This window comes from Alexandromys fortis, unplaced genomic scaffold (genome assembly GCF_014885135.2).
Source record: "Alexandromys fortis isolate MF-2015 unplaced genomic scaffold, M_Fortis_MF-2015_v1.1 scaffold_50, whole genome shotgun sequence".
In the NCBI taxonomy this organism is placed as follows: Eukaryota; Metazoa; Chordata; class Mammalia; order Rodentia; family Cricetidae; genus Alexandromys; species Alexandromys fortis.
The window spans coordinates 431,408-454,009 of NW_026067932.1; the positions used below are offsets into that span (position 1 = coordinate 431,408).

Consider the following 22,602-nt stretch of genomic DNA (forward strand, 5'->3'; position numbering starts at 1 on the left):
CTCAGCGCGCGGCAGATTCGAAGCGCGGTGGGGCGGGGCGGCGCGGGCGACGGAAGTGGCTCAGACCCGGGCTCAACCAAGGTGCACAGTCCCACGGCTGAGGGGGCTGCTCCGCAGGGCGTCACTCGGGCCGCGTTCCCTCGGCTCTCGGCGGCGGCGCCATGGACGAGGCGGTGGGCGACCTGAAGCAAGCGCTTCCCTGTGTCGTCGAGCCGCCCGCGGTTCACGTGGAGATCCTGCAGCGTCGCAGTAGGTGAGCTATGCGGAGGCCGACCACTCGGGGCACGTCCTAGCCGGGCCCCACCACGCGTGCCTCAGGACGGCACTACCCTACCCCACCTCTCAGGATCCCATCCCGCGGCGTCGCACGCCCTCAACACGGCCCCACTTCACATAACACGAGCAGCCTGGCTTTAACCCCCCACACCGCATAGCACCCCCAAATGGCATGACCCCGCTTTGCCCTGTAAGAGGTTCCATCCCACCACACACTGCTCTGAGTTTCACTCACCGCTATCCCCTCAAGACCCCACCATCCCTCATCTGGCAGGGCCTCACCGCTCTCAAGTGGAGCACAGTCTAACAATGATGATGATGGGGGCGGTGGTGATCTCCAGACGTCAGGGGTGCAGGAAAGTGGAGTGTAAGTGGAGCAAAGAGGAGAATAAGTGTTTAGTTGACTAAACCTGTATCTGGTGGTAGATTTCCTGTTACAAAGATGTACAAACTCGTGCTGGGCGGTGGTGGTGCACGCCTTTAATGCCAGCGCTTGGAGGCAGAGGCAGGCGGATCTCTGTGAGTTCCAGGCCAGCCTGCTCTACAAGAGCTCGTTCTAGGACAAGCTCCACAGCTACAGAGAAATCCTGTCTCGGAAAAAAAAAATGTACATACTCGAAGTTAGACCCTACAGCTGTGGTCTTTCATCCCTTCCTTAACAGTGGCTGCTAACATGGATTGAGTGCCCCTTGTATTTCAGGCTTGTCCCAAACACTGAATATTGATTAATCTTCATAGTAGCATGTCAAGAACTAGTGCCACCTCTTTTTCTAATGGTGCTGAGAGTGGTCGGTGGTGTGACTGCAGGCCCTGGTCCCTATAGTTGATCCCTAGACAAGTCCACTCCCAAGCCTGATCTTGGATAGTGACTTGTGTGAAGTCTGCAGATTTTTGTGTATGTGTGGTTGTTTTTCGAAATTTAAAACAAGTTCTCCTGTCTCAGCCTCCTGCATGCTGTGATTTCAGGCATGCCATCACTGCTCCTGGCCATACTTTAGGGTTTTTTTTTTTTTTTTTTTTTTTTTTTTTGGTTTTTCGAGACAGGGTTTCTCTGTAGCTTTGGAGCCTGTCCTGGAACTAGCTCTTGTAGACGAGGCTGGTCTCGAACTCACAGAGATCCGCCTGCCTCTGCCTCCCAAGTGCTGGGATTAAAGGTGTGCGCCACCACCGCCCGGCTGTTTTTTTTTTTTTTTAACTAAGATATTTTATGTATGTCTGTATTTATTTTTCTAGTACTGCAAAAAAAGAAGACATAAAGCTAAGTGTTCAAAAACTGCTCAACAGGCATAGTATTGTGTTTGGAGATTACACGTGGACTGAATTTGATGAACCTTTTCTGACCAGAAATGTCCAGTCTGTTTCTATTGTTGACACAGAATTAAAGGCCAAAGACTCTCAGGTAAATTCTCCTGGTTACTGAACTCTTAGGGAAAATGAGGTAATTCTCACAAATAGCTAATATTGACATTGATAGCAGGCTCTTAATCTGTTGGTTTTGATGGCTAGATAAGCCTTAGCTGTGTGTCCTGGAACTAGGTGCTAGAAAGGATACCATGTGTCAGAATGCTTGCACAGAGCCAGGAACAGACAGAATAGGAATCTGAGAGCTACAGAGTATCGGACTGTGCCTGAATACCTGAATCCTCTCTGTGCCCATGAGCAGGTGTCGTGGTGTGCTCAGGAGTGTGTTGGCACGGTAGATTGTGTGGAAGTTACAGAAGTGAGATGGGCCTGCCTTATGGAAGCTCTCCATCTCAATGAGCATTATATGACTCTTGCTTATAAAGAACTGATCTTGAGGGCTGGGATGAAGCTGGTGGTAAAGCTCTTGCCTAGTTGGCACAAGGTCCTGAGTTCAGCCTTTAGTATTATAGAAAGAAAATTAATATATAAATAGATAATAGAAAATTGATTTTGAAAAATGAGGCCTAGGTCTAAAAGCCTTTAATCTCAGCACTCAGTGAGTTCAGCCGGATCTATAAGGCTTTCCAGACAGATAGCCCTACATTGTGAAACCCTGTTTCAGGGGATTTGATGGGGGGAATGGGGGTCAAGAGTTCAAAGGGGAGAAATGGATAAACACCTTAAGAGCCAGTCCTAGATCAGAAATGAAATGCTAGACTTCCTCTTACCTGAGAACTGGTTTTTAACAGCGGTAGCCTTTGTCTTTACTTTGGACTTCAGCATAGAGCATGGCAGTAGAGAAGGAGGTGTTCTGAGTTGCGTTGTTTCTTTGTACCTCATCAACAGCCCATTGATTTGAGCGCATGCACCATCGCACTCCACGTCTTCCAGTTGAATGAAGACGGTCCCACCAGTGAAAATTTGGATGAAGAGACAGAAAATATAATTGCAGCAAGTAACTGGGTTCTGCCTGCAGGTACAGGGTCCTGACGGGTGGGCAGTGACGGAGGGGGGCAGCCAACGAAGGCCCGAGTCAGAAGCTTAGGACGCACCTGGGTCTCTTAGCCAAGTTACTTAGTGAGAAGATTTGGTTCTTTGGTTTTGTAAGATTTTAGGATGCTTTATGCCTTATGAGATGTATGAAAAGGTAAAACTATGTTAGCTCTCCATCACTGTAATAAATGTTTGAGACAATTTGCATAAGGAGAAGAGTTTGTTTGGGGTCATAGTTTCAGTTCATGGAGGAGTGGCTTCGTTGCTCTGTGCCTTTTGCAAGGCAGAGCATGGTTTGGGGGAGGAGAGGGTGGTAGAGGAATCCTATTCTGTTCATGGCCAGATGCAGGAGAGAGAGCAAGAGACCTGTGTCCCACTATCCTCCTTCTGCGCCCTCCCTATCTTTTAAAGCTCCACTACCTCACAGAAAAATCGTGATCAAGCCTTAGCGTGTGGGCCTTTAGGGAATACTACAGATTTGGCTGGTGGTGATTGCAAAGGAAGGAACACATTTCTGAGCCTAGACTGTTTGTTGTTCCTTTAGACAAGGTCCTCAGATTGTGTCTGACTAAGGATGTCCCTGCCCAGCTGGTCAGCCCTGACTTCCTATGACAGTCCTTGCTTCTCTGGGGACTGTGCTACTGGTTCCAACAAGTGGTGTCTAGGGATTAATTCAGTCACCAAAGTTTTAGGTTTCTGCCATGTAGGGGGAGCTCGTGTTTTTTTTTTGTTTGTTTGTTTGTCTAAAACACTTTAAATAATACATAGTTTAAAGGGCAAGTCTAAGAGGAAATATAAATTGCAGCATTCAATTCATGGTGGCTCACGCCCTTAATCCCAGCACTTGTTGTATCCATCTTGATCTTCATTGGAAAAGCATTGGACTCAAGGTCTTCCTAAAATTGGGGTTTTTGTCTTACTCTCCCTTACAGCTGAATTTCATGGGCTTTGGGACAGCCTCGTGTATGATGTGGAGGTCAAATCACATGTAAGTTGCTGTACTTTTTCTCAAAATATACTTACTGCTTTGCTCTCCGGCCTCTGTAGCACAAATTATAATTGGCCTTAATAATAAAAACTCGGACTTAGCTGTTGGGGGAGGGGAGTAAAAGCTGAAGGTTCAGAGAAGTAGGGCGGCCAGCCACTAGAGACTTCTGCCACTGCTCAGGCTGCACTGAGCTCCTGTCTCCTCCCGCCTTACCACTCCTGGCTCCACCTCCCTAGTGCTGGGATCACCTTTGTGTGAGCTCTCTTTCTCTTTTAAACTGGATCAATTTCTTGTAGCCCTGGGTGGCCTTGAACTAACTGAGATCCCATCTTTTCCCCAAATCCTGGGATTAAAGGTATATGCCACTGCTGCCTGTCCTCTAGTAGCTTAGCTCTGTACTCTGTTCTTCAAGCAAGCTTTATTTGTTAAAACACAAACGAAATATCACTACAAGCCTCTCCGTGTCCCTCCACTCAGGTGGCCCACATCCTGAATGACAATCTGTCAGAGGTTCCCTAGCATAGACTGATCCTTAGGTAGGAGATGGTCAGAGATTGGGAGAAAATGAGATTTATTTTGAATTACATTTTTCTTGTGGGTCCTTTTGGTTACAAACTAGAAAACTGTCACTGGTGAAGGCACCTTCTCGGGCTTCTGACACATGTGCTGTATGCATACCCTATTACCTGCTGTGCTGTCTTCAAGGAGGGAGTTTTTTATCTGATAGGTACCTTGGGCATCTTATTGGATGTTGTCATTCTGAGTAAAAGTGTTGACTTTGTCTCTCCTCTTAGAATGATACCAACCAATACTTACCTTTTAAAGATGCCTTCTAGAAGGTCAGCAAATGATGCGAGATGGTCTCTGAGTGTTAGGAGGTAACAGTCCTTTCAGGGTTAGCCATGCTAGCCTTGCCCCTTTGGTGTTTAGAAGCAGGCCTTTGAAGCATGCTTTTGGGTACCTTTGCCTTGCAGGTGTCTTATCTGTCTTTCTGCTTTTCCGTGTTAGCTCCTTGATTATGTGATGACCACCTTACTGTTCTCAGACAAGAACGTGGACAGCAACCTTATCACCTGGAACCGGGTGGTGCTGCTGCACGGTGAGGTGGACACTTCTTCATGTGACAAAATGGATGACCTGAAGTTGATTTGTACAATGTTTTAACTCTCTATTTTCTGAAAGAGTCAGAGCTGTTCTTGGGTAATCCATATCTTTGACCCTGAAACAGTTCCCTAAAGTCTCGCAAATTTGTTAGCTGACTTTTTCTTAGGGTCAAATTGACTGCTTCCTTCTAACCATTTTTATATAAAATGATTGCCTGTTTTTCCCAAATGAACATAATTGCTTAGGATAGAACAAGTCTCCATTTTTTTCTGTGTGATAGTTTCTGCTTCACTTTGTGAGTGTGAACTACAGAAGCCATGTTTTAAAGAGAAATTCTGTCGGGTGCTTTTTAGAAGGAAATATTGTTGATTTGTACTCCACCCACACTTCTGTCATCACTGCATAGAGATGAAGCGAAGTCAATACAGCACCCACATTATAGCAAAGGAGGAACTTAGGAAAATTGCCAGTTTATGCCCAAGACTTTTAAAAAGTGTCATTTAAGGGGCTAGAGAGATGCCTCAGTAGTTGAGAGAACGTGTTGCTCTTGCAGAGGGCTAGGATTCAGGTCCCATCACCCACATGGTAATTCACAGCCATCTGTAACTCTAATTCCTGGGGATCTGATATCCTCTTCTGACCTCTGAGGGCACTACACGCATATTGTGCATTCACATTCAAATAAAAACAAAACACTCTACACAGAAAGTAAAAATAAATCTTTAAAACAAAAAGCTGGATATGGTAGAGTAGACCTTTAATCTCGGTCTTTAGGAGGCAAAAGAAGCAGGCAGATCTCTGAGTTTGAGGCCACTCAGGGCTATATATTGAGACCTTGTCTCAAAGAAGGGGAAAAGATGTATTTTGGTTCACAGTTTTAGAGGTTCCGTCCATGATCTATTGACTGTGCTGTTTTGGGGCCTGTGATGAATCGTATGGGGGGAGCATATGGGAGAACAGTCATATCATAGCCAAGGATGAAAAAGAGAAGACCAAAGTCCTTCAGTGCCCTTCACATGCATACCCCCAATGATGTAAACCTTCCTTTATCTCCTCTTGTTTTCTGCAATCACCCAGAGCACCACTGGGGACCAGACTTTTAACAAATGGATCAAAGTGACATTTCAGATCTAAACTGGTATTGCTTCTCTGATCTGATGTGGAATGCAGGCCCCCTTTGGGTTATCTGCAGTGAAAGGCGCCACTACAGTAATGGTTTTGATGAGATGGCACTCTTCTATCTCCATTTACTGAGAAACGTGTATTTAATCTTTGATAAGTGTGGACTTCCTAGAGGAAGTGTGGAGACAAGGGCTTGTGTCACTAAGATATAGACAGAAGTGGTGTGTATTCAGTGTGCCAAGAGAAGTTAGGAGCCAGAAAGCAATGTCAGCTGGGCGATTAGAAATAGGAAAGTCCATCCATGTTAGTGATGTCCAGTCAGGGCTACATAGTGAGATCCTAGAGCTTTTAAACTTAACAATTAACACTTGTAGTAATAACAGCAATAGCGCTTAACTATGTTTAAACGTATATTACATCACTGGCTTGAATTTATTGCCTTGGCTATTATTGCAGGTCCTCCAGGAACTGGAAAAACGTCCCTTTGTAAGGCATTAGCACAGAAACTGACCATCCGACTGTCAAGCAGGTAACTTTGGTGACAGCAGAGAGGAGAGCAACAGTTATTCATGGGTTCCTCTCGTAGGTGTAGGCAGTTCATTTCTCTACACTCATGATCTCAGGGTTGATTCAGTCTTGTGACGTCCCCTGAGGTAGCGTGGCACTGTCCTAGTGTATACGGATTTCAAGAGAAGTGTTTCTGCTCATGGCAGTGGGTCTGGATACTAAGCAAGTTTAGTTCTTTTAGGAAAAGAACTTTGATTTTCCTGTGGACTTCCCTGTTCTTTCTCAAGTTCTGTCTGTTTGGGGTCTTGGCTCTCCTCACGTTTGAAGACAGTGTGGTGATTACTCATGACTTGGGAATCTCTTCAGCATGTTAGACTCATAGGTGTTGTTCCAAAGACAACCCATATACTTTGCCCTTTTTTTTTTCAGCTTTTTATTTTTAAAAAATGTTTTATTTTGCTGTGTATATGGGTATTTTGCCTGCATGCATATCTGTGCCTGTGTGCCTGGTGCCCAGAGAGGCCAAAAGAGGGCATAAGATCCCATGCAGCTGGAGTTTCAATGGTTGTGAGCAGCCATGTGGGTACTTGGGGGGTCAGACCCAAGTCTTTGGAAGAACAGACAGTCTTCTTAACTTCTAAGTCATCTCTCAAGCTCCTCTTTTTCATCTTTTAAAAAGTATCTGCACTTAATTTTATTTTTTTTTTAAATATTTATTTATTTATTCATTATGGATACAATATTCTGTCTGTGTGTATGTCTGCAGGCCAGAAGAGGGCACCAAACTCCATTACAGATGGTTGTGAGCCACCATGTGGTTGCCGGGAATCGAACTCAGGACCCTTGCAAGAGCAGGCAATGCTCTTAACCACTGAGCCATCTCTCCAGCCCCCTGCACTTAATTTTAAACAGTTTCTATTGCTGCACCCTTAAGCCCGTGGATGGTTTTTTTTTTTTTTTTGAGTGTGGAGTTTTTTTAAAAGGGAAGGGAGAGACAGAGAAAGAGGAAGAGAGAGGAGAGAGAGGGGAGAGGAAGAGAAGCAGAGACCTGTTTGCCTCGGCAAAGAGACAGCGCACGAGCGCCCATGAATTTTTTTTTTTTTTTTGTAGTATCTAAACTGCTTTTACACTCAATGTAGTTATTTTTCATAGTTTCTTTTCTTCCTGTGAAGATTCTTTTTGGTTCTTTTTTCTCTTCTTTCCTACAGGTGTTTTTGTTAAAGTCCTGAACCAGATTACTATGGCTTTTTTGATGATCTTGCCTATCTGTTGACTGACTTTTTGTCTAGTTATGGGTCATATGTTCCTCCTTCCTGGCATGTGTGTTTAGTCTCTGTTGTCAGTCTGAGTGGATTTGAAATGGTTTAAAGGACACAGCTGTCAGTCTGTCTTTGAGGGAGTTTCAGGAGAAGTTTAACAAAGAAAGGAAATCCTACCCTAAATGTGGGTGACACCATGCTAAGACTAGTGTCCTAATCTGAATAAAAAAAGAAAACCAGCTGGCTGGTAGCATTCTGCCTCCCTGCTCCTGGTTGATGCTGTTCTAACCCACTCTGCATCATGCCTTCCTTATCATGATGGGTTGTATTCCTCTGAACTGTGAGCAAAAGTAATGCCCTCCTCTCTTAACTTGTCTTTTGTCAAGTATTGGACCACAATGATGAAAAGAAACCTAATTCAGCATCTCAAGTGTTTTCGCCTAAATACTAAATATTGTGGTTAAAGTATCTAGATATTTACATATTCCTTTTAAATTTCTGTCTTGGTTCTGGTAGCCTTTTCAACTGCTTGTAACAAGCAAAATATTCCTATGAGAAATCTAACCTTTCCTATGAGAAAAATGTGGAAATTTGTATTTATCTTATGAGTTAAAAAGGGGTGTGTGTTTACAATTATTTGTTCCTCCTCATCTGTTAAATACAGTGTTTTATAATTAATGTTATTTAATATTCACCCCAGTCTCTTTACTGTGTCATTTGTCATTAACACCTTCTCTACACTTTGTAAGATGCAAAAGTAATTAGTACTATAGTTTTAAAAATGGAATGCTAGTGGTACTTTTTAAAAGCAAGGAATTCTTCTGTGGACCTGTTACATGGGTGAGCTATGCGGAGTACTGGGAAGCCTGGCCTACATAGAGAGTTCTAGAACAGCCCAAGCTATATAGACCCTGTTTCCAAAGGGGGGGCGGGAGAGAGAGACAGAGACAGAGAGACAGAGAGAGACAGAGAGAGAGAGAGATTCCTCCTCTCCCCTGACTCCACGAGGCTTGTTTTACTGTCACCTGAACTTACTAATTGCATCCTGATAGGTTTTCTACAATTATTAATTATATGGAACTGCATCTCTTAAGAGTGGGGGTTTAGTTTCGGAATGTGGGCAATGGAGGGAGGTTGTATCAAAGGCAGTGTATTAATTTTAGTTTTCCTACTTTTTCTCACCAGGTACCGGTATGGCCAGTTGATTGAAATAAACAGCCACAGCCTATTTTCTAAGTGGTTTTCAGAAGTAAGTATCAAATGTTTTAATTATTGATATTGTCAACCACAGTGGAAAACAATGTCTTCTGTCTTGACCAAACATACCAAACACAGAAGCTTTTGGAAAGAAGTAGGTGAAATGAGAAAGTCAACAAGGTACCTGACTATGATAGGAATGGAGTCCCGCGCTAGAAGATTTGAAGGCAGGCTTCACAGTCATGCACTCTGGATCTGAACTGAGGGTACCAGTACAACGTTGTGGGTGTTCTCAACCCTGAAAGCCTGTATGCCCTTGTGGTGGGTGATACAGGCAACTGTAAACAATGTGCCTGCGACTTTCCCTCGTCGGTTTCAGTGTTGCCATCAGTGGTTGGTCTTGTTCCCAGGGAGTAAGCTCACACAGGTGATCATTAGTGGGGTCACTTTTACTGCGTCACCCTGAACAATAACAGATGTGGTCTCGGGTCTCCATAGCCTAGGGAGCAGCAGCATTTGTGCTGACCTCTAAAGCCATCTCTAGATCTTGTCTGGTGCTGTGAGTTTGCTGGGGGCCGTCATGACAATGGTGCTTTTGTGCTCCTGTAACAGTTTACTACAAATTGGCTCCACTAATATGAATGCTTTGTTTTTAGAGTGGCAAGTTGGTAACTAGGATGTTCCAGAAGATTCAGGACTTGATTGATGATAAGGAAGCTCTGGTGTTTGTGCTGATTGATGAGGTAGGCACTCAGATAGCCAATCTTTGATCCCTCTCACTTGGTCAGCTATGTTGCAAGCTCTCTCTGTGAATCTTTTCCTGATGCCCCATGCAGGAGCACACATAGACACATTCACTGTTTTTATTCTGTTGACACAGTCCATAGCCAAGTGCCAGTTACTCTTCACTGACATGTTGCTTTGTCCCTGCAGGTGGAGAGTCTCACAGCTGCTCGAAATGCTTGCAGGGCAGGCGCAGAGCCATCAGATGCTATCCGTGTAGTCAATGCTGTCTTGACGCAAATTGACCAGATTAAAAGGTAACCGTGGGGTAAATAGTGAGAGTGCACATGTGTAGAGATAGAGAGATATGAGGATCAAAGAGCTTTAGGTCTTGCTCTCGGGCAGTCATTTCCCTCACCTTGGCTTCTGCTGCTAGTGTCTCCCTAAGTCTCCAAGGAAGGTTCCCTCTGCCTGAAACCCTCACTACCCTCTCTTCCAGTATCACTTTCAGTCCTGTATGCCAAGTTCCTGTCTAAGTCTCAGACCATTTCTACCTAGGTCCTGTGTTAAAATGGTCAGCTCTCTTCCCCTCTACCCAGTATCTCTGCCATACTGACAGACTCTCTACTCTCCTCCCATGGTCCCTATTATGGGGCTTCACACTTGCCTGCTTAGGATCCCTCATAATACGTATGATCTTCCTCATCTGCCTGCTTGGAGTGCCCCATTATGTGATTTCTTCCCCCACTGCAAGGAGAGGCAGTCATCCCTTCCCATTAGTTAAAAGGTGATGTGGGGTCAGAAGGACAGCTCCCCATGGTGTCCCTTTTGCCTTCGTTATGCTCAAGGCTGATAGTCTTCATTGCCTCAAGTTCCCCTTAGTAGGAAGTCAGGGATGTTGCACAAAATATGTTCAGTTCCCAGAGCTGAAGTAGGTAAGACAACAAATCCAATAGAGTATACCACAGCTTTGTAGAGGCAAATGCCTTGGGGAGTATCTGGGCATAGACCTGCTGCAAGCAGGAGATCAGGGCTCTCGGGATATGAAAGTTGTATTAGAAGGTTACTCTGACATGAAGCACAGCCACCAAAACAAAACTGGATAGGCTCTTCTACTCACAGACCTATTGATCCTCTTACCTACGTGCCTGTCAAATAAGGTGGACCAGAACTGGGCCTTTAAAGTTCTGTGCCTGATTTTTGCCTGTTTACCACAACAGGCATTCCAATGTGGTAATTCTGACCACTTCCAACATCACTGAGAAGATTGATGTGGCTTTTGTGGACAGAGCTGACATCAAGCAATACATCGGCCCCCCTTCTAGAGCAGCCATCTTCAAAATCTACCTCTCTTGTTTAGAAGAACTGATGAAGGTATCTATTTATTTTCACTAGATTTGTACATGTCGGTAGTTAGTTAGCATAGCTTATTGTACACTAGTTCCAATAAGGCATTTTATCACATTGAAAATTATAGTTATAGTGCATCTAAATTTTGCCTGCTGACTCAATATTTTTTATCTTTATTTCCTGTAAAAGTAAAAATAAATTTTGAATTAGCCTATAAAATAATGAGTGTTTTTTTATAGTACTTTTATATGCCTATGTCATTATACCATACTCTTATAATGTTTCTGGTTTTTTGGTACAATATGATTAACACTTCGGTATGTAAGATACCAGTGTGTAGGTTAGTGAGAGGGTTGTAGGCAGACTATTGGGCACATTCTGGTTCTGAGCCTGCCATGAACTATGGAAGTGGCCAGTCTCTTAGCCTATACAAAGGACAATGGAAGTCCTGCTTCACAGGTTATACTGACTGAAGGCCAAAGTTTTCAGAGTATCATGTGACTGAAGGTTATAGTTCACAACGCTATGACTGACTGAAAGTTTGGTTCTCAAACCGCATCTGACAACTCCTGCTGCAAGAACATACTTTTGAGTATGGACTGTGGGGAATTGGGCAGTAACCGAGCAAGCCAGTATACAGAGATTTATAATAATGCTGTGGTGAATCCTTGGCCCTAGTCAACAGAGTGGCATTGTCCTCACATCCTGCAGCAACTGCCTCTATTTTATGATGCTCTCTTCACCAAGGATGGTATGGTCACTTTTGGGCAGGAATAGGGAGCCAGCTCAGCCAGGAGTTCAGTAAGGGCGTTCAGGTCAGCATTGTTCTGGCATTGACATCCTGTCTAGCTTCAGTAGCTGGAAGAAGGGTGGGGGGCCTCTGTGAGCTGCTTTACTGCCAAAGAGCTTAGCATGAGGCAGGTCCAGTGAATATGCTGGATGTGTTAGCAGTCAAAGGTGCTTTTGATGTGTCTTTTAGCCCTCATAATAGGGGAGCTGAGACCAGTTTATTTGGTTATTTTGTGAAAACCATCAGGGGATGGTTGAGTTCAGATTCCCAGCACCCACTTGAATGTGTCAAACCCACCTGTAAGGAGTCAGGAAGTGGAGACAGGATCTCTGGAGCAAGCTGAATAGCTAAGTAGTCAAATTTTTGAGCTCTGGGTTCAAGTGAGAGATGGTGAGCTATTGTGAAAGATATCAGTCTCTAGACACACACACCACATACACATGCATATGTAAGAAAGAACAAGAGATTCAGACACTGTAATGAAACTTTGGCTGGTCCTGAAAGAAATAGTGTGTAATTGAGTCTCACTCTGTCAGGAGCTTGCAATGGGCTCTTGTGATGTGTGCCTGCCCATATAAATTCACTGACTGTGGGAACCTGAAAGAATCACTTGTGCAGAGAAGTAAGGATATCAAAGAGAAACTTGTTTCCTCACAAGCCTCCAAATTACACAGAAAAGGGTTTTGTGGAATTAGTCAGTGCCACCCTGCCCACTCAGCGCAGCTCCTTGAGGGAGAGTTTCAGGAACCCACTGCCTTGTCTGTCACTCTACTAGTCATAACTGATGAGCAAACTGAGACTGTTCTGTTAAAGACAGCCGTGGTCCTGGCTCTGCATTTCAGTTCTGCTCCTGTTTGTTTGACACATATTTCTGGAACTAAGGCAGAGGTCAGTACCACGCATCACTGTCCCCTACCCATTCCCCCAAGCGCTGACATGTAGCCAGGAAATATCTTGGTTAACAATTCAGCATCTGGCTTGCTACTGGTTTCTGAGCTATGCCTTATGATTTATATACTGCTCTTTGAAGAAATATAGGTATGTATGTGGGGATGAATATTAAAGTGTGCAGAGCTGTATTCTAGTGTATCATGGTGATTATATTGGACTTACATAAATCATAAAAGCTTCTGCTCATTCTGGCAGTGCTGGCCCTTTTTCTCATGGTGCCTGCACCTTGTCTTGTGTGGATTGTGTCATAACCGCTCTGCCTTGTTCCCCAGTGTCAGATCATATATCCTCGGCAGCAGCTGCTCACCCTCCGAGAGCTGGAAATGATTGGCTTCATTGAAAATAATGTGTCAAAGCTGAGCCTCCTTTTGAGTGAAATTTCAAGGTACAAACTGATGTCATTTTTTAACTTAAGAAAAATCGTTTGCTGAGGTTTGCTGAGGTAACCAGGTATTATGATTTCCTTTGGAAGTCAGAGAAGACTCTGTCAGTGAGCTATCAAGGCACTGCAAAAGTAGGCCACTCGGGAGGCAGAGGCAGGCGGATCTCTGTGAGTTCGAGGCCAGCCTGGTCTACAAGAACTAGTTCCAGGACAGGCTCCAAAGCAACAGCAAAATCCTGTTTTGAAAAACAAAAAACAAAACAAAAAAAACAAAACAAAAAGTAGTCGTGAATAGCTGGCAGGGGCAGCAGAAGCCTGCAACTCATAGAAAGAAAGTGAGAAGGAAAATAACTTTGGTGATTAAGGTAGGATAAAGGGCAAGGGAGTCTGGCATAGAGCCTCAAAGGACAGGATATATATAATTGCAGAACATCAGGAGGCTACTGGGCAATGTGTTGGCAGCCATCTTAATGGAGTATTTCCTACAGACCAGTGTGGTGGCACTGGAGAGGCAGAGGGACCATGCTGTGAACCTCCCTTTCTGGCCTGTTTAGATTTTATTCAGAAACCATGAAATATGTGGAAAGTTAACATGAGGAATACAGTGTTGCTAGAGACGAAACTTAAATCTATGAGGAGAATATACTTAATGTAAAAACATAAGACACAATGGCCTGGTTAACATGAGTAATACAGTGTTACTTACTCGACACCTGAGGCTTCCAGGTTCCCCTCTAGGCACTTGGTCCTAGAGCCTCACTTGGAGCAGGAACTTAAGACAGATGATGTTGGGTGGTGCTGTTTGTCTACTCTTTTGGCCTTTGGTCTTTTGGGGGGGGCGGATCTCTACCCAGCTCCCAAATAAATACCAAGAGGCTTTTTCTTTCTTAGAAATGCCCAGCCTTAGCTTGGCTTGTTTCTAGCCAGCGTTTCTTAACTTAATAACCCGTCGACCTTTTTAGCCTCTGGACGTTTACCTTTTCTTCTGTATACCTTGCTTTAACTCTTACTCTGTGTCTGGTTGTGTGTCTTATCCCTAGCGGCCTCCCCTCCTTGTTCTTGCTCCCTCTCCCTCAGATTTCTTCTCCTATTTATTCTCTCTGCCTGCCAGCCCCACCTATCCTTTCTACTGCCTTGCTATTGGCTGTTCAGCTCTTTATTAGACCATCAAGTGTTTTAGACAGGCAAAAGAATCACAGCTTCACAGAGTTAAACAAATGCAGCATAAACAAAAGTCACACATCTTTATATCGTTAAGTAAATGTTCCACAGCATAAACAAAAGTAACACACCTTTACATCATTAAATGTTCCACAGCATAAACAAAAGTAACACACCTTAAAATAATATTCTACAACACTTGGGGAGGACAGAGGACAGCAATCTTTGAGGCCACGGCTGTACCCAGGATCACACAGAGTCTTGTGCTTTTGGGTTGCCTTGGCCAGCATTTGAACTCCAGAGCACCTTAAAGAGAATGATTTTCTCTGAATTGTGCACATTTATGTATGAAGTTGACATCCATGAATTTTTTATTTTTTTTTTAAATGCAGAAAGAGTGAGGGCCTCAGTGGCCGGGTCCTGAGAAAACTCCCTTTCCTGGCTCATGCACTCTACATCCAGGTAAGCTTCTCTTGGCCCAGTGTATTGGATACCCGGGTTCCTCTCCCACACTGTTCACAGAATTCTGGGGTATCATCTTAGTTTCTTTTCCAGCTGTGGTATGGTAAAATGCTCTTTAAAAAGCAATTTAAGGAGAGTTCTAGCATCATGGTGTGAAAGTCAGACCAGCAAGAACTTGAACTTGCTGGTCCACAATCAAGGAGCAGAGAATGAATAAATGGTGTTGCAGGGTTTCCTTTCCCATTGATATAGTGGACCCCAACCAGGGCCTGCTGCCCACAGTTGAGATAACCGAGATAATTCTCTAAAGACATGCCCAGAGGCCTGTCTCCCGGGTGATTTTAGGCTCTGTCAGTCATAGGCAGTGGGTACTTGGGAAGAAATGGCTCTCCCAGGTGTCTGCTCATACGTACACACACTTGTGTGTGCAATACACAGGCACACGAGTACTGTGGCACATTAGAAACTTGTGTTTAGAGCCCACCTCATATTCTTCAGTATCTGTGCCCCATGAGCCTGGGTTCTGTTTACAACCAATGGTGACCTGGAGTCGTTCCCTTACCTGCCCAGGGCCAGGCTTCCAACACAATCCCATCAGCCACCCAGTTCTCTTAAATCCATTATCTGGCATTCTCCCTGGCCGGTGACAACTGCTATGCTGGTGTGAGTGCTTGGCGCTGAGCTGCATCATCATTCTCCAGGACAGTGGCCGAGCTCTTTGGGAAAGGCTCTGAAATGGCAGGCCTTGAGGCCCCACGTTCTATCCCCAACAGATTTTCTTTCTTAGCAGGTGATGATTGCTGGTCTTACTTGTCTACTCTGGTAGCCTTTTCTAACCAGTAGGAAACAGCAAGATACATCATCTTCTACAAACCACATCTGTGGGACTTGCTGTGGGCCTGAGAGATTGTGGCTTGTTTAGCCCACGTAGAGCTGAGCGTCTTCCTAACTCCGCAAATCTGTAGATGATAGCTGCCAGGTAGCCTGCTAAGGCCCAAGTCCACTCATCATGGTCATGTGTCTTTCCAGGCTCCTAGCGTCACCATTGAGGGTTTCCTTCAGGCCCTGTCTCTGGCAGTGGACAAGCAGTTTGAGGAGAAAAAGAAGCTTTCTGCTTATGTTTGATCCCAGACAGCCATATCTGTGGCTTCCAGTGGACAACTAGTAGGTGACACCACCTACCTCATAGTGTGATCAGAAATTACACTAAACCATGTAGGTCTGCAAGCCAGACAGACGGGTGGGCAAACTTTGTCCAAAGAAGGACTGTTTTGTGTTGTTTTACAATCATATTTAAAGGTAAACTGCCTGTCTTTTTCACTGTTTTTAAAAGATAGTTCAAATTCTGTTTTAAAGACCTATCTAAATATTGATGCCATCCTGACTTTAGCCTGTCAGAACAGAAGACGTTTAATTTGTTTAAAATGGAGAGAGATCAAAACAGCTCTCCTAGAACAAGAAAGAAGCTAAGTAAAAGACAGCATTGAAGACCCTTGCCCAAACTAGAAAGGAGCAGGTACTTTCTGGCCTGAGCCTGCTTTGGTTAACGCAAGATGCTATGTAATGGGTGAGAACGGCATGTTCCCATGATACGGAAATTGAGAAGAGGATTGCAGGTAAGGCCTTCCTTGACAGTGCTCAGATGTCATGTTCACAGGAGCAGTGTGTGCTATGTATGGTCAAAGGAAGCAGGCAGTGTGTGGAAATTTCTGCTGTGTTTTGTTTCTCCAATAATGTTACTCATATTTCAAGTGTAAATTCATGTTGCCAAATATAAAATAAGTCATTAAGTGTTGCACCTCAGATATCATGTTTTACTTCATCTTCTGCTAAAAGTAGTTTGGCATTGATGCTTGTACATGAAGTCACTTTTAAAGGGAGTGCTGCCTTTGTCATAGAAAGTTTTTAAATATTAAACTTGTCTTCAGACTGCTCTCAATTTTATACTATCTGCTTCATATGCTGTGAATGTTACTAATAATGACTGGTGTGTTCATACAGCTTTAAGTCTGCTGTGTTTCAAGGACCACACAGTATAGTTGTGTCATTGGCGGGAGCACACCCACCCTGCCAGTAGGGTTAGGAGGAGGAGTACTGAGATACCACGGGCCATGGCTATGCCTGTCAACTCAACTTTACCTCCTGATCTGATACAGACTTGGAAAACGGGGCCTGCTCTTTAATTCCTGGGGCTCCCCTGGGAAGCTGGGGATAGAGCAGTGGCTGGAGTAGTGTGCCACTTCCTGCTTCTCCCTGTGCATCCTTTCTATTGGTCTGTGCTTTCCAGGGTTCCCAGCTGATCTACTGTTTCGTGATTCCCAGTGTTCTTCCTCTTTGTGGAATAAATTTGTCCTTTGTTGTTCTGACTGTTCTCGTTCATGGACTTGCAGAAGAAGCTTCTAAACCATTCTCTTTCCTTAGAAGTTACCTCTAACAAACTGGAAAGAAAAAAAAAAAGGTTAACAAGAACTCTGCACAAATTCTTGAAAAAGAAAATTGTCAGTTCAAAAGAAAACAGCATGATCTCAATTATAAAAAACACAGAGAATTAGAAAACATAAGTCATTCTCATGAATATATATTCACAACTTTTCACAAGGATAAACCAAAGCAGGGCTTCCCTAGACTTTTATTTCTAGGTTTTGGGTTTTTGAGACAGGGTCTCACTATGTAGGTTTGGCTGTCCTGGAACTCAGAATGTAGCCTAGGCTGGTCTCTAACAGAGATCTGCTTCCTGAGTGCTGTGATTGAAGGCATATGCCACCACGTCCACCTTCTGAGTAGTTTATTTTCATGCCTGTCTCTAAGAGTGTACACATAGCACCTCCATTTTCCACTCTAGCCAGCCCTTATGATGTGTCCTAACCCTGTGGACAGGTTCCCACAACTGAAATAATGAATGGGGGTCTGAAGGTGCAAGGTCAGGACAGGGTGAGGATGGGTTATTCCATATCCTAGGATTGGGAGGTAGGGTGGTCAAGGACCATCTTCCTACTAAGATATCCAGCATCTAAGTGTCCAGGTAAAAAGATGGGGTCTGGGAACTGAGGAGTAGAGAGGTTAGGATGGGAGAGTATGGGCTGAAGGCTACCTGTATAGAAAAGCCAAGGACAGGGCCGTGGATTGGGAGAGATGGTCTGACGATTTCAATCTGGCAGTTCTTTCTGAGACCAGCAGAGGGCAATATCCTGCAAGTCAGGACAGGTGGTGAGCATTATCTGGAGTTTTTCTGAGCCCAGCCATCAGCTGTAGCCTTTTCCTCCTCCTGGCCCTCGGCGTTCAGTGCCAGGGTATGTATAGTCATCAGTATGTGTTGTATGACTTTTCCTGGGAGATAGGAACATGCATGATGACAGACCAAAGAAATTATTTCTTCCAAATACAACTTTGGAAGTCAGTGTTTTGGGAGGGTTAACTACAGAAGAATGGTGGCTTGGACAGCTGCATCACCATAAACCCCACTGCATAGTGGCTGGCAATTTATGAAAACTTACCACTGGAGTTTTTTGAACAACTTTCAGGAAGCTCCACCAGAGAGTCTCCTCCACTAGCAATTGTTTGCTGCTTATATAAACTCAGTGGTGGAGATGGGATTCTTGTAGGTTGCCTGAGCATCCTGCTTGTGAGTTTCCTTCCTTCCTTCTCTCCAGTAGAAAATTTGGAAGAAATAGCTATAGAACAGCAGGTAATCTAGGCTGAGGGGACCTTCCAGCTACCTGGATCTCACTCAGCAAAGCTTGATCTCTTTGCAGGCTGTTGTGGACATACTCCGGCATTGCTGGACAGGCATTATCTTTCAAGTTCAGGCTTCCTGAGGTGGAATAGCAATGTGATGGAGCTGGTGTGGACTTGACAGCTAGAAGCCTGACCTATCAGGGGCCTGTGGAAGGTGACTGCCCACAGTTTTCCTCATACAGTGAGCCTGGCCTTTGAAGGTTCCACGGGCAGTGAATACCCCACATCACACAGAATCTGGTGACCCATTGAAACTGGAAAAGAAACTGCCCGTGAGGAGCCTGTACCAGTCAGTAGAGAAGGGCAGGTAGATCTGGAAACGTTTGTGGAACCCCCTGCTTATCAATAGCCGTGTCCTAATGGGATGAACAGCCGAGTGGCCCCAGGAGTCTCCTGACTTAGGGAAACAGTGTAAGTGCAATTAACATTTGTCACCAGATCATAATTTATTACTGGAATCCTTTTTTCTCTATCACCCGACTTACTAATTGTGACAGGGCTTTGTTTTTGAGTGTCACCTGAGTTATCATTAACTTAGGCTTGAAAACTTAATTATTCTACTGTATAAATTTTCTTTTATGATTGGAAATCTTTATTATCTGAATTTTTGTATCTGAAAACCATTTTTCTCTTATCTGAGTTACCATTTTTGGCCAGATAACTTCTTTTTCTTTTACATAGCTATCCCCGTTCCCACTCTCTCCCCTCCTCCCACTTCCCCCGTTTCTCCTCTACCCCTCCTCCCCATCCACACTTTAGAAAGAGTAAGCCTTCCTATGGGGAGTCAACAAAGTCTGACGCTTCACTTTGTGGAAAGACCAATGCCTTCTCCCCCTATATGTAGCCTGAGCAAGGTATCCCTCCAAAGGCAGTGTGTTCCTAGATGCCAGTTCAAGCATTAGGGATAAATCCTTGTCCCACTGCCAGTGGCTTCATAGACTGTCCATGCCTCACAACTGTCCTTCACAGTCTCTGGGCCTAAATTGGTCCTATGCAGGTTCGCCCTCTGTCATTCCAGAGTCAGTGAGCTCTCACTAGCTCGGGTCAGCTGTTTCTGTGGCTATCACCATCATGGCCTTCACCCCTTTGTTCATAGTAATTATTGTTCCTCCCTCTCTCAGGCTGATCTCAGGTAGCTTGGCCCAGTGCTTCACTGTAGATCTCAAATATAACATCAGTAGCACAGACAGTGAGAGCAACAATTAATAAATAGAACCTCCTAAAATTGAGAAGCTTCTGTAAGGCAAAGGACACAGTCACTAAGACAAAATGGCAGCATACTGAATGGGAAAAGATCTTCACTCACCCCACACCAAACAGAGGACTGGTCTCCAAAATATATAAAGAACTCAAGAAACTAGACATCAAATTACCAAATAATCCAACCAAAAAAATGTGGTACAGATCTAAACAGAATTCTCAAAAGAATTGCAAATGGCCGAAAGATGCTTAAGGAATTGCTCAACATCCTTAGCCATCAGGGAAATGCAAATCAAAATGACATCTGAGATACCAGTCAGAATGGCTAAGATCAAAACCACCAATCATAGCTTATGCTGGAGAGGATGTGGAGTAAGGGGAACACTCATCCATTGCTGGTGGGAGTGCAAACTTGTACAACCACTTTGGAAATCAGTATGGTGTTTTCTCAGAAAATTGGGAGTCAGTCTACCTCAGGACCCAGCAATACCACTCTTGAGCATATACCCAAAGGATGCAGACCCATAACCACAAGGACTTTTGCTCAATTGTTTTCATAGCAGCATTTTTTTGTAATAGCCAGAACCTGGAAACAACTTAGATACCTGCCCATCAACTGAAGAGTGGATAAAGAAAATGTGGTACATTTACACAATGGAATACTGCTCAGAGGGAAAAAAGAAGACATCTTAAAATTTACATGCAATGGATGGAACTAGAAAAAACTATCCTAAGTGAGGTAACTCAGACCCAGATAGACAAACATGGTATGTACTTACTTATAAGTGGATATTGGATGTAAAGCAAAGGATAACCAGCCTATAAGATCTCTGGGATAATGATATCAGAGACACTAGGTAACAAGGAGAACCCTAAGAGAGACATACATAAACTCCCCTGGGAAGGGGAAACAGACAAGACCTCCTGAGAAAATTAGGAAAAGGCTGGAAGGGGAGGGGAGGTAGGAGAACATGAGGGAATGGGATGCTTGGGATGGGGAAGGACAGGGAGAGAAAAGAAAGATGTCTTGATTGAGAAGCAGCACTAGGGAAATTCCCAGGAATCCATAAGGAACCCCAGCTAAGACTCAAAGCAACAGTGGAGAGGATGCCTAAGTTGGCCTTCTGTAATCAGAGTGATGACTACCTCAATTGTCATCATAGAACCTTCAACCAGCAACTGGTGGAAGCAGATACCGAGAACTTTTTTATTAGGCAAAATAGAAAAACTTGGAATTCACATTTAGAGATCAGCTAAGTAATCACTGGTCAGACTGCCAACCTGGTACATCACATGGACGGCCTTCATGACAAAACCTTTCTCTCTAATCTGAACTCTTAGGACTTCTGTTTGATTGATGGAGTTAACATTTTCTCTGGAAAGTTATTCTTTATCACTTGAGTCATAACTATAACAGAAAACATCATGTCATCACCACTAATAACTAAAAATCTTTCTTCAAACACCCAAATTATTGCTTATGGCTGGAACCCTTTCTTCCCTCACCGAATTTGTTTTTCAACTAAAACTTCTTTTCAGCCATCCTCATGACGGAAGAATTTTTGTAATCTTATCCAACTTTTTAAAAATTTCTTTAAGATGATCTTTTTTATTTTACATACTAATCTGTTGGGAGCTGTGAATCCCCAGATCCTGAATTTCTGGTAAACAACTTGGTTTCCTCTGCTCTGAGACAGCTTGCAGCTGCTCTGAGCATGAGACCCTCAGAAGTTCCTGATGGCAGGAGAGTGGTTTCTGGTGCGTTTGGCTGGGGCATGGCTATCAGTTAAGGATCTCTATATAAGCTGCTCTGGTACACAATAAAGGGGGCATTCTTGGGGCATTCCTGTTTCAAGGGTGACCATGTCTCCGTCTGTGTGTCTTTGTGTGTTTCAGTCTCCAGCCCCTTGCCCGGTTCACGAACTGTATGGTGGTGCAGATGGGCCGGATGCGCTGCACTAAATCCCAGTTCCCCTTCCCTGCCCTCCTCCTGCTCCCCCCACCTTCTCTCCACCACACCCCCACCTACTGAGAGGGGGTGAGGCCTCCCATGGGGAGTCAACAAAGTCTGTCACATCACATTGAGGCAGGACCAAGGCTCTTCACCCTGTATCTCGACTAAGCAAGGTATCTCCCCACAGGGAAGGGGCTTCAAAAAGCCAGTTCATGCACTAGGGATAAATACTGGTCCCACAGCCAGTGATCCCACAAACTGCCCAAGCCACACAACTGAATGAGTCACTCTCATTCAGAGGGCCTAGTTCGGTCCTATGTAGGTTCCCCAGTTGATCCAGACAACTTCTTAGTCACTCTGTTGTTCTGTTGCTGTGAAGAGACACCATGACCAAGGCAACTCTTATAAAAGAAAACATTTAGTTGGAGGCTTGCTTACGGTTTCAGAGGCTTAGTCCATTATTATCATGGCAGGGAGCATGGTGGCAAACGGGCAGGTGCTAATCCATAGAGCAAGAGCAGCACCTGGTCTAGCGTGGGCTCTTGAGACCTCAAATCCCACCCCCAGTGATGCGCTTCCTCCAACAAGGCCACACCTACCCTAACAAGGTCATACCTCCTAATCCTTGTAATCCTTCCCAACACTTCCCCTCAAGCATTCAAATACATGAGCTTCTGGGGGCCATTCTCATTCAAGCCACCACACACAGTTTACAATAAAACTTTGTTGGCCACCTGAGTTAGCAATGGTGGAAACCTTTCTTGGTTACTTCAGCTGTCCTGTGTCACTGGCGTTATCACTTGTGATTGATACTGTCACTATTGTGTAGCTTATCCCCTACTCAGGCTTTTTTCTGTTGTAAGAATTAAGGATGGAAACCTTTTGGGGAGTCAGCGTAGTAAGTATTGTATTTCATCATAGTATTTTATTACATATGCTTTATTTCACTTTGTTCTCTACTATTCTCCTTACCTACTAATCTACTTCCTTCCCCTCCCCTCTCCAGTTGGTTCTCCCTTCTTCCAATTAGTCCCCCTTCTATTT

The 22,602-nt window shown here is 44.3% G+C and overlaps 1 protein-coding gene across 1 annotated transcript; it reads left to right on the forward strand.

The window, feature by feature from the left end:
• Positions 1-10: 10 nt before the first annotated feature.
• Trip13 (thyroid hormone receptor interactor 13) lies at positions 11-16,472 on the forward strand. The gene is made up of 13 exons (XM_050145687.1): positions 11-253; positions 1,510-1,675; positions 2,527-2,656; positions 3,606-3,661; positions 4,670-4,760; positions 6,344-6,416; positions 8,839-8,902; positions 9,507-9,593; positions 9,784-9,890; positions 10,794-10,947; positions 12,937-13,049; positions 14,600-14,669; positions 15,699-16,472. Exons 1-13 carry the CDS (start codon positions 162-164, stop codon positions 15,792-15,794), a joined length of 1,299 nt encoding a protein of 432 aa, XP_050001644.1. The 5' UTR covers positions 11-161; the 3' UTR covers positions 15,795-16,472.
• Positions 16,473-22,602: the final 6,130 nt, after the last annotated feature.

Excerpts from the sequence above, each read along its gene's own strand:
- Trip13 (XM_050145687.1), top strand. The coding sequence starts at position 162 with ATGGACGAGGCGGTGGGCGACCTGAAGCAAGCGCTTCCCTGTGTCGTC. Across the intron at positions 9,594-9,783 it reads TGTTTGTGCTGATTGATGAG|GTGGAGAGTCTCACAGCTGC; the intron begins GTAGGCACTCAG and ends TTGTCCCTGCAG. Across the intron at positions 9,891-10,793 it reads CAAATTGACCAGATTAAAAG|GCATTCCAATGTGGTAATTC; the intron begins GTAACCGTGGGG and ends TTACCACAACAG.